General features: G+C 42.1%; 1 protein-coding gene across 1 annotated transcript; it reads right to left on the bottom strand.

Annotated features, from left to right (window-relative positions):
* Positions 1-1,422: 1,422 nt before the first annotated feature.
* LOC143593511 (coumaroyl-CoA:anthocyanidin 3-O-glucoside-6''-O-coumaroyltransferase 2-like) lies at positions 1,423-2,631 on the bottom strand. Its single transcript, XM_077073124.1, has 2 exons — positions 1,778-2,631; positions 1,423-1,736 (listed from the first exon to the last, which is right to left on the bottom strand). The coding sequence occupies exons 1-2, from the start codon at positions 2,623-2,625 to the stop codon at positions 1,598-1,600; spliced, it is 987 nt and encodes a 328-aa protein (XP_076929239.1). The 5' UTR covers positions 2,626-2,631; the 3' UTR covers positions 1,423-1,597.
* Positions 2,632-11,755: the final 9,124 nt, after the last annotated feature.

Below are 11,755 nucleotides of genomic sequence, written 5' to 3'. Positions count from 1 at the left end.
CTATGATTTATTATCTTTTTGGTGGTGGTGTTACTTTGGTGGGTCAGTGTCTAAATTGTTTTTTTTTCTTGTTGGTCCACATTATTTTGTTTTTGTTATGATTTATTATTATCTTTTTAGTGGTGGTGTTACTTTGGTGGGTCAGTGTCTAAATTGTTTTTTTTCTTGTTGGTCCACATTATTTTGTTTTTGTTTTTTTAATTAAGATATTGTAACGAAAACCGATCGAATATAAGTTTCGTTTTTTTTTTGTTGTTATGGTATCTTACGTGACGGAAACCAACCGTATTCGCGCAGACTCACGGCATTTTGTTTTAATTCCGGTACTGTAATGAACATTAGTTCCGGTACCGTAACGAACGTGATGAAAACTAGCCGAATTTACGTAAACTGACCTCCTCAACGACTGGTATCGACAAACCTGGGTCTTCCCAACACCCAAGTTTTACCGACCGACGTCATCCCATTGGTGCACCTAGATTTTTAGTTTTTTTTTGTACTGGTATCATAATGCACATAATGAAAACCAACCGAATTCACGTTGACTCACTGCCTCAATGCAGTGACCGTGACGCTTGAGTTTATCACTACCCAGGTTTTACCAACTTGTCCTGACGCAACGCGTCAGGTAAAACACTTGTTAAATAATAAATTGAAGATTAGTTGTGAAGCTTGCTTATGGAAAACAAAATTAAAATAATTTATTTAGTGGAGCAATAAAATGAATTTTCTAAACCATGTGAAAAGCACCATCTACAAAATATTAGTTAATGAGATTTTCTTATATACGAATCAAATTAAAAATATTAATTAAGTAGATATGAAATCAAAATTGTCAACCCACATGAAAACCGCTACACCTATTCACGTCATAGACAATTTGCTTTTGACACATTTGACGACAGAGAATGCATTCCTTTTGGTATATTATATTTTACTAAAATATAAGATTGTTGTTAATGTTATTTAATGCTTACTTAAAAAAAAACTAAAACCAAAAAATAATCAAATCTGAAAAAGAAAGAGAGAACAGTTGATCGATCCTCAACTCGAGTAAAAGACGTGTGAAATACGAACTCAACTTCTTAGTAGACTGAAAATATAGAGTCGAGCAGGCTCGACTTGTTTTGTATTTTCTTTAATCAAAACAGGTGTTCGTTCTTTAATTAACTAGATTTATCAACCATTTAATCAAACAAATAATTATTCTCGTAAATCAAAACTTAAATCAACTAATATACGAATGTCCTAACTCCTATAATTATATTTAACTCTAAGGGCATTAAAGGCATTACGATATTTAAAAACCTCACCTAAACAACATGTGGCATGGTAATGCTTTCAAATTCTTACAATAGGAACAAGGTTACAAGGATTACACATGGAAAAAAAATGTTTTTAAATAAAAAACAAGCATTTCTACAAAAGTACAATTTTGTTCAACATGTAAAAAATTCATCACTCACTTGACCTATGTGCATCAATTACTTACTTGTACTACTATGCATGTGCATCAATTACTTGCCACATTTGACATACAGTCTGAATCAACCTAGCTCTTTCTTGTACTGTCCTCATTAGTCATGCATCTTCATCTTCATGCAAGTTCCATTAAACCTCCATTGAAGACAGAACTAAATACACTCATTTTCTCCTTGGAAAGTACAACCCCTATCTCCATCCCACCTTTCATATCCCTACTTCCACTTAAAGACACCACATTTATAACCCTACCATTATTATTATTATTATTATTATTATTATTATTATTATTATTATCTTGTCAACCTTTTGAACTTTGCCCCACCCAAAATCCAACCCATATGAATCAACTTTTGGTGAACCAAGAACCCTAATATCCAATTCTTCCCAATCACTAATCCACCTATCAGCACCACCTAAAACATCCCCATCAAGCCTCTTAATCTCCTTCCCTAACGATTTCGCAGCGAAAACAATGGCGTAATCTCCCAATAACATACTCTTAATCACCATGCATCTCCCAAAAGCTATACAATTCCCAAAATAACTCAATGGAATCTCACCTTCACACCCTAATCTACTAATCCCACCTGCATTAAACCCTAAATAAACCGGACCGTCTTTCGAATCACGCGGTTCTTGAACCTTTTGTACTTTAAGCAAACAAATCCAGATGAAAGCACATGCACTCACGTAGGGTGATAAATGAACCGGTGGATCTTCGTTTATTTTCTTGCATTGTTCAAGAATGTGTTGTTTGATCTTGTTGATGTGTGAAGGTGTTATGCGAAACGTCGATTGCATGACGTTATCAGCGTAATAATGTTTGGGTGGGATCGATACTGATAAGTCAGATCGGTCCCACCAGTGTTTTAAAAAACTAGTTTTGAGAGAATTAGGGTTTGGGATTACCCTCCGGTCAAACGAGAGGGTAGTCCTGGTGGAAAATGCGTCAAAAGAATCTTGTTTTTTCGACAAAGATCCACAAACACAAGCCCAATGTTTCATAAACTTATCTAGCGTACGTTCATCGGCTGTCACGTGTTGTGTCGTAAGTCCAATGGAGTACCCGGAGTCATTGAAAATGGTAATTTGGATGGAGAGAAGAGGAATGAGGTGAGCCACGTGGATGTCACGTGGCATGGATATTAATGGGAGGTGAAGAGGTAGGTCCCAGCAGAGCCCAGTTGGACCCGCAAGACTCACCTTGAAGAGGAACGTCTGCGCAGAAACCAACTGGATCCGCAGGATCCACCATGCTCAGAGACGTGACGTCCTTACGCGCAGTACGCAAGCTGTTCCCGCAGGAAATGCCTCCCAATGGTGAAGGACTCCGCCTGTCCCCGCAGCCTCGGATACAAGCCATCAGGGAAGGCCACCCGCGCAGCAAGGCTACACGCACAAGGCACTTAGCTCTCAATCACTCAGTGTCACCTGAAGGAATGAGCAAAGTCGGGAACAATCCCGCACAAGGGCGGGAGGGGGAATACTCCCGCCCAAATAAGCCAGTCCGTACGATACAGGAAGATCTTCTGTACTGTACCTGACGAGGAATGGGAAAAAGACCTAACTAAAGATACGACAGCTTATTGACAACAGTATGGCGAGCAGCATGTAACACCCCGACCAAAGGCGGATTATACATCGGGGCGCCACATATTGTTTCATTACTCGTGACACTATTGGGTGTCAATATTTAATAAATACATTCATTCGCGCACGCGCAGGGTAAACACAAGATAACATAAATCATCATAAATCAATATATTATAAATCATAATATTCGAATAGCAATAACTTGCCTTGATACATTTTAATCTAGGTCCAAAATAAAGAAACTTCCTATGTGTCCACAAGCTCCAAAACAGCTACTGCAAACCTGAACATGTGTTAAAATAAACGTCAAACACTTGCGTGTTGGTGAGAAATCAAGTTTAATACAATACATAGATAACAATAAATCTGCGCGCAACATGTGTATGTCTGGTTTTCAACAAGGGTGTAATCTGATCGGGACCAACTCTAAGATTCATAAGACTGCCAGTGCTCACAATTGAGCTCACAAACAAGACAAACTGTGCATGTGTAAACAAAAGAGAAAATCATAAACGATAGTTCTCCCGTGTTCATCTAATGGTACCATGAGAACTGCGGAATAGACCGACAAGACGGTTAATGATCCACACATACAAATAAACAGCCAAGTCTACGTCCTCAACACATGGGATACTGCGCGACTAAAGTTCATAAACAAGTTTAAGACTCTAAGTTTGTATGAACACATGAACATCCCAAAACATTAAAAGCAAAAAGGGATTAGGTACGAGATTACTCACTTGATAAACGATGCGGTGTAAGATAAAGCAAGAACCAACTTTAAACAAGCACAAGTTAACCTATAAATAAGATTATTGTTTTAATGATTGGTTTTAAGTCTTGATTATAAGTTAGCATAATTAATAAGTAAATTATTATATATAATATATATATTACCGAAAATCAGGGCAGAGGAGAGGAGAAAACGGAGGCAAGAGAGGAGGCGGCAGGAGGACAATCGGCAGAGAGCAAAGGAAGAGAGATAATAAGTGTTTGTGTGTGTAGTGTTAAGAAAAATAAGATTATTATTTATAGGGAAACCCTAGGAGACATGAATCCAGAAAAAAGGGGAAAAGATTCCAAGACAAACAGAACAAGACAAAACAAAAGATAACAAAAGATATCAAAAGCAAGTAAAAGATATCAAAAGATATGGCAGCTGCAGGGGGCAAGATAAAGCTGACAGGGAACAGTAAAAAAAAAGGCATGGGCGGGTCAGATAAAGGTACTGGTCAAGCATGGCAAAAGCAGATCTCAAAAGATAATGTCAGTCACTTTTTCTGACAACCAATGGGGTTGGTGCGCATGCTGCGCCAAAAGTGGCTTTTCAGACATAAAGCAGATTAGGTCAACAGCTCAGAAGATAAGACAACACAAAAGCAAACGGCTAGATTAAACAGAAGAAAACTCAAAGGGTTCAGCGCGAGAAGGCTAAGGCGCGAAGGCAGACACAGAAGGTCAAGAGAGCGCGAGCGCGAAGGCAGACAGAAACAACCTTAACGCGTCGCGGAAAGAACTACATTTCTAAGCGCGCCGCGGGAAGAATCACATTTCTTAGCGCGCCGCGGGAGGAACTAAAATTCCTAGCGCGCCGCGGGAAGAACTATAATTCTTCGCGCGTCGAGGGATGAACTACGATTCTTAGCGCGCTGCGAGAAGAACTACAAATCCTTAGCGCGCTGCGAGAAGAGTTCGTCTCGCGTATCGCTGAAACAGGTGGTCTTCACGCAGGATTCCTTGTAAGGGGTCTGGCGCGTGGAGCTGCGCAGACAACCTTAGGCGGGAAGGAACAAAGGACAAGCAAAGAGTTAGAAGAAAAAGAGGGAAACAAGGCTTAAGGGCGGGACGGCGACAAGAGGGAAAAGAGGGCGGAAAGAGAGAAGGAGAGGGACGGGACGGCGGAAAGAAAGAGAAAGAAAGAGGCGGGAAGGAAAATATATTATTATTATTAAAAGTAAAATATAAGTATAAATAAATATTAAATCATAAAAGAAAGAGATCGGGTCAGAGAAACGGGTACCTGGGTCGGGTCGGATCGGGGCAGATGTCACAGTCTCCCCTACTTTAAGAAATTTCGTCCCGAAATTTATCTCGAAGTAGGTTGCGCAGAGAACAGGTGCGGGTACTTGATCTTCATTTGATCTTCTCTTTCCCATGTAAACTCAGCTCCGCGCTTGGACTCCCAGCGAACTTTCACGATAGGGATACGACTGCGCTTGGTTTGCTTAACCTCGCGATCCATAATCTCAACAGGCTTCTCAACGAAATGCATAGTTTCATCAACTTGAACTTCATCAAGTGGAATGTGAAGGTTCTCGTCAGCTAAACACTTCTTGAGATTGGATACATGGAACGTTGGATGCACATTACTGAGCGCGGGCGGCAGGTCAAGTCTGTAGGCAACTTTTCCTACACGCGCGAGAATCTTGAATGGACCAACACAACGAGGAGCAAGCTTACCTTTCTTCCCAAAGCGGACAACACCTTTCCAAGGCGACACTTTGAGAACAAGATCACCAACTTGAAATTCGAGAGGCTTCCGCCTACGATCTGCGTAACTCTTCTGTCGGCTTCTGGCAGTCAGCAGATGATCACGGATCTTGGCGATTTTATCGGTTGTCTCTTGAACAAGTTCGGGTCCTGTGATCTGAGTTTCACCCACTTCGCTCCAACAAATCGGGGAGCGGCACTTACGACCGTAAAGTGCTTCAAATGGGGCCATACCGATACTGGAATGATAGCTGTTATTATAAGAGAACTCGATCAAAGGCAGGTGTGAATCCCAATTACCTCCAAAATCAAGAACACAAGATCGGAGCATATCCTCAAGAGTCTGAATAGTTCGCTCAGACTGACCGTCAGTCTGAGGATGATATGCCGTAGTCATGTCCAAGCGAGTTCCTAGCGCAGATTGGAGAGATTTCCAAAAGCGAGATATAAAACGGCCATCGCGATCGGATATGATGCTCAAAGGAGTACCATGGCGGCAGACAATTTCCTTGACATAAAGCTGCGCGAGCTGCTCAACACGGTAGTTTTCACGAATGGGCAGAAAGTGAGCAGACTTAGTCAAACGATCCACTATTACCCAAATGCTATCATGTTTGCTTGCTGTCAAAGGTAACTTGGTAATAAAGTCCATCGCTATACCTTCCCATTTCCACGTAGGAATTTCTGGTTGTTCGAGCAAACCAGATGGGCGTTGGTGTTCAGCTTTTACTTTAGAACAAGTCAGGCATTTAGCTACGAACACAGCAATATCCTTCTTCATACCGGGCCACCAATAAGTAATGCGCAAATCCTTGTACATCTTATCAGCGCCAGGATGAATAGAATACCGAGATTTGTGCGCTTCACTCAGGATATCAGCGCGAAGATTCTCATCAAAGGGAATCCAGATGCGATTGAGATAGCAGAGAATTCCACTCAGATTAGGGACAAAGTGTGCTTCCGCGCCACACGCTAACTCGGCGCGAAGGTTACCATTACTGATGGATGCGCGCTGCGCGTCACAAATACGAGATTCAAGGTTGCTTTGGATCGGCGCGAAGTGAAGCTGCGTGCGCGGCAAGATACAGTTAAGCTGGCAGGGTTTTCGGCTGAGCGCATCGGCTACCACATTAGCCTTACCAGGATGATACCGGATCTCACAATCGTAATCGCTGATGAGTTCGTTCCATCGGCGTTGCCTCATGTTAAGTTCCTTTTGATCAAAGATATGCTGAAGGCTTTTATGGTCAGTGTAAAGGATACACTTAGTACCATAAAGGTAGTGTCTCCAGATTTTCAAGGCAAAAACAACTGCACCAAGTTCGAGATCGTGAGTTGTATAATTCTTTTCATGAACCTTAAGTTGCCTTGATGCGTAAGCGATAACCTTGCCTCGTTGCATAAGAACACAACCGAGACCTTGGTTGGATGCATCGCAATACACGACAAAATCATCATTACCCTCAGGTAGCGCAAGAACAGGAGCTTCACACAACAAACGCTTGAGCATTAGAAAGGCTTCTTCTTGTTTCGAGCCCCAAATATATGGTTTACCTTTGTGCGTTAGAGCTGTTAAAGGCAAAGCGATCTTTGAGAAGTTCGAAATAAATCGCCGGTAGTAACCAGCTAAGCCCAGAAAGGAACGGATCTCGGAAGGAGAGGATGGCGTAATCCAGTTCTTGATTGCTTCAATTTTGGATGGGTCGACATGAATACCCATCTTGTTTACAACATGACCAAGAAACTGTACTTCATCCGACCAAAATTCACACTTGGAGAGCTTAGCATAGAGTTGCTCAGCTCTAAGCTTTTGCAACACCAACCGAAGATGTTGCTCATGCTCGGCCTTAGTCTTAGAATACACCAGAACATCATCGATAAACACAATCACGAATTTATCCAAGAAAGGCCTACACACCCGGTTCATTAGATCCATGAAAACGGCGGGTGCGTTGGTTAAACCGAAGGACATGACCAAGAATTCAAAGTGGCCATAACGAGTTCGAAAAGCAGTCTTCGGAACATCTTCATCGCGGATGCGCAACTGGTGATAGCCAGAGCGGAGATCAATCTTCGAGAAACAAGAGGCACCTTGGAGTTGATCAAAGAGGTCGTCAATACGCGGTAAGGGATACCGGTTTTTAATGGTGAGTTTGTTCAACTCGCGGTAATCAATACACATGCGAAACGATCCATCTTTCTTTTTAACGAACAACACCGGAGCACCCCAGGGCGAAGAGCTAGGGCGAATGAATCCTTTAGCAGTCAACTCTTGAAGTTGGCTTGCCAATTCTTGCATCTCAGCGGGCGCAAGACGGTAAGGAGATTTAGCTACGGGGGAAGCACCAGGGACAAGATCAATACGGAACTCGACTTCACGAGCGGGAGGGATACCAGGAAGATCATCAGGAAAAACTTCAGGGAAATCACGCACAACAGGGATATCGCGAAGCTTCTTTTCTTCAGCAGGTTTAACCACATGGCTAGAAATGCAATACACTTCTTCCGCAGGAGTCTTCGGGCTTCGGCGCAAGACATAAGTTTAAGACCACTGGAGGGTTTTTCGCCGTAGATATGAAGATCACCATTTTCTCGAGGTATGCGAATCATCTTCTTGGCGCAAATAACTTCGGCGCGATTATGCGAAAGCCAGTCCATACCAATGATAACATCAAAGCTTCCAAGAGGCATAGGGATGAGGTCAATCAGAAAATCGTTTTCGTTAAGGTTAAGCGTGCAATCTTTAATCACTGAGTTTATTAAAACAGTTTCACCATTAGCCAATTCAACTGAAAAATCTTCTTTTAAGTTATCGCGCGGTCGCGCAAGCTTCTGCTCGAAGGCGCGAGAGATAAAACTTCGATCGGCGCCAGTATCAAAAAGTACAGAAGCATAAAATCCGTTAAGCAAAAATGTACCATTAACTACGTCATTATTCGCTTGCGCTTGGTGCGCGGTTATGTTAAAAGCTCGTCCACAGCGTTACTTGGTTTGAAATCTGGTTCACCGGATTCGCTTGTGTGATTTGCACTTGTAGTCTCGGGCACGCGTTCCGGAAATGACTGGGATCACCGCAGTTAAAGCACGATCTGGGTCGTGGGTTTTGGTAGGTTGGTTGTGGGTTCTGCGGGTAGACTGGTGGTGTTGGCGCAATTGGGTTGGCGAGAGGGACCCTACAGTTTTCTGCAAGGTGACCAGCGCGGCCACATCGGGTACAAAGTCGACATGGGACTTGAGGTGGGTGGTGGAGTCTACAGGTTGGGCAAAAGGGGTGGTTTCCTGTGTAAGGTTTCTTAGGTGGCGGGGCAGGGAGTGCTGGATTGGTTAAGGCATAGTTGTGGGCTATAGGAGGTGTTGGGTAGGTTGACAGTGGGTTAGGAGCATAAACTGGAGGTTGGTATGCGGGTTGCTGGACAATGGGCGGGTTGGTAAGCGCATAGGCCTTGCGCCTGCGCTTGAGGTTGTTACGGTTTGAGGGTTCAGGTTTGGTTTCTGTTGGTTCAGGGGCAGTCTTGGTGGGTTTGGTCTTTTCTGTTCCCCGCAGGAACAGGGTTCCTGCTCTGACATGGTTGTCGCTGAGCACAACGGCCAACTCAATGGCGTCAGAGAGGGTTACTGGGTTTCTGGCCCATACAGAATCTTGAATTTCCATGGGGAGACCCCCAAGGAATTTCTCTATGGCTCGGCGGGAAGGGGTAACAAGGTGAGGGACAAGCAGGCTTAGTTCATGGAAGCGCGTCGCGTACTCGCGCGCTTCGCCACTGTACTGCTTAAGATTCCAAAATTCCTCCTCCAGGCGCTTAACTTCGTTGGGAGGGCAGAATTCTCGCGTAAGAATTTCCTTAAATTCCTCCCAGAGCATGCTGGAAGCAGCTTCTGCGCCACGCGCATGAGCTACTCCATTCCACCATGTAAGCGCTCTGGATTCCAGGACACTGGAAGCATACAGGGTTCGTCTGTCTGAGGGGCATTGGGTGTGGAGGAAAGTGTTTTCTATTTTCTCAAGCCACTGGAGCATCACGGTGGCTCCTTCAAGACCTGTGAACTTTGGAGGGTTACCCGCGTTGAAGGATTTAATGTTGTAACCAGAGGTGTTGGTATTGTTTTGGCTCAAAGCTTGGGCTATTGCGGCGGCCATTTCCTGGGAACGTTGCTGTCTATGCATGCGCGAGGCTTTTCTTCTCTGAAATCGGCGAGATAGCGGAGGCATTCTATAAAAATTTTAATTTTAGTTAATATCTTGGTTTTAGTGCAAAGTTTTAATCTTATAAAGCTTGGTTTCGCGGAGTCAGTTACTGTCAAAAGTTAAAGTAAAATAAATGACCCTAAATGCAAACTTAATAAAGGTAACAAATTCGAATCAAGAATCGACAATTCATGTATCACCATTACTTTCCGAATTCCCAATTTAAAATATACGAGCAAACGAGTATTGGAGATTGACGATTCATGTATCACCATGACTTTTCAATCTTCAATATAAAATATACAAGAAAATGAGTATTGGAGAGTGACAATTCATGTATCACCATGACTTTTCAAGTCTCCAACCTCAGAACATAATCGTAAATGGGAATTGAAAATCAACTATTCATGTATCACCATGACTTTTCGGATTTTCAAACCCAACAAACGAATATGTAAGAAAAATCAATAAAAATCGAAATTCAACAAAAATCGAAATATCGCGAAATAAAACATAAAATCATATACTGCGCAGGTGCGAGCATATTCATAAATAACGAGTAATTAACAATAAGCGCGCAAACATGAGATTTCTCTCATGCGCGAGAAGGGACTCTTAGGTATTCTAGGCCGTTACGTCTAACCACCTATCCTAAAGTCAACGAGCTCTGATACCAATCTGTAACACCCCGACCAAAGGCGGATTATACATCGGGGCGCCACATATTGTTTCATTACTCGTGACACTATTGGGTGTCAATATTTAATAAATACATTCATTCGCGCACGCGCAGGGTAAACACAAGATAACATAAATCATCATAAATCAATATATTATAAATCATAATATTCGCACAGCAATAACTTGTCTTGATACATTTTATTCTAGGTCCAAAATAAAGAAACTTCCTATGTGTCCACAAGCTCCAAAACAGCTACTGCAAACCTGAACATGTGTTAAAGTAAACGTCAAACACTTGCGTGTTGGTGAGAAATCAAGTTTAATACAATACATAGATAACAATAAATGTGCGCGCAACATGTGTATGTCTGGTTTTCAACAAGGGTGTAATCTGATCGGGACCAACTCTAAGATTCATAAGACTGCCAGTGCTCACAATTGAGCTCACAAACAAGACAAACTGTGCATGTGTAAACAAAAGAGAAAATCATAAACGATAGTTCTCCCGTGTTCATCTAATGGTACCATGAGAACTGCGGAATAGACCGACAAGACGGTTAATGATCCACACATACAAATAAACAGCCAAGTCTACGTCCTCAACACATGGGATACTGCGCGACTAAAGTTCATAAACAAGTTTAAGACTCTAAGTTTGTATGAACACATGAACATCCCAAAACATTAAAAGCAAAAAGGGATTAGGTACGAGATTACTCACTTGATAAACGATGCGGTGTAAGATAAAGCAAGAACCAACTTTAAACAAGCACAAGTTAACCTATAAATAAGATTATTGTTTTAATGATTGGTTTTAAGTCTTGATTATAAGTTAGCATAATTAATAAGTAAATTATTATATATAATATATATATTACCGAAAATCAGGGCAGAGGAGAGGAGAAAACGGAGGCAAGAGAGGAGGCGGCAGGAGGACAATCGGCAGAGAGCAAAGGAAGAGAGATAATAAGTGTTTGTGTGTGTAGTGTTAAGAAAAATAAGATTATTATTTATAGGGAAACCTAGGAGACATGAATCCAGAAAAAAGGGAAAAAGATTCCAAGACAAACAGAACAAGACAAAACAAAAGATAACAAAAGATATCAAAAGCAAGTAAAAGATATCAAAAGATATGGCAGCTGCAGGGGGCAAGATAAAGCTGACAGGGAACAGTAAAAAAAAAGGCATGGGCGGGTCAGATAAAGGTACTGGTCAAGCATGGCAAAAGCAGATCTCAAAAGATAATGTCAGTCACTTTTTCTGACAACCAATGGGGTTGGTGCGCATGCTGCGCCAAAAGTGGCTTTTAAGACATAAAGC

Source organism: Bidens hawaiensis, unplaced genomic scaffold (genome assembly GCF_021521415.1).
Source record: "Bidens hawaiensis isolate Kalapana, Puna unplaced genomic scaffold, B.hawaiensis_p1.1 tig00042289_1, whole genome shotgun sequence".
NCBI lineage: Eukaryota > Viridiplantae > Streptophyta > Magnoliopsida > Asterales > Asteraceae > Bidens > Bidens hawaiensis.
Note: the sequence above shows the minus strand (reverse complement) of the source record. Positions and strands in the feature narration are given on the sequence as shown.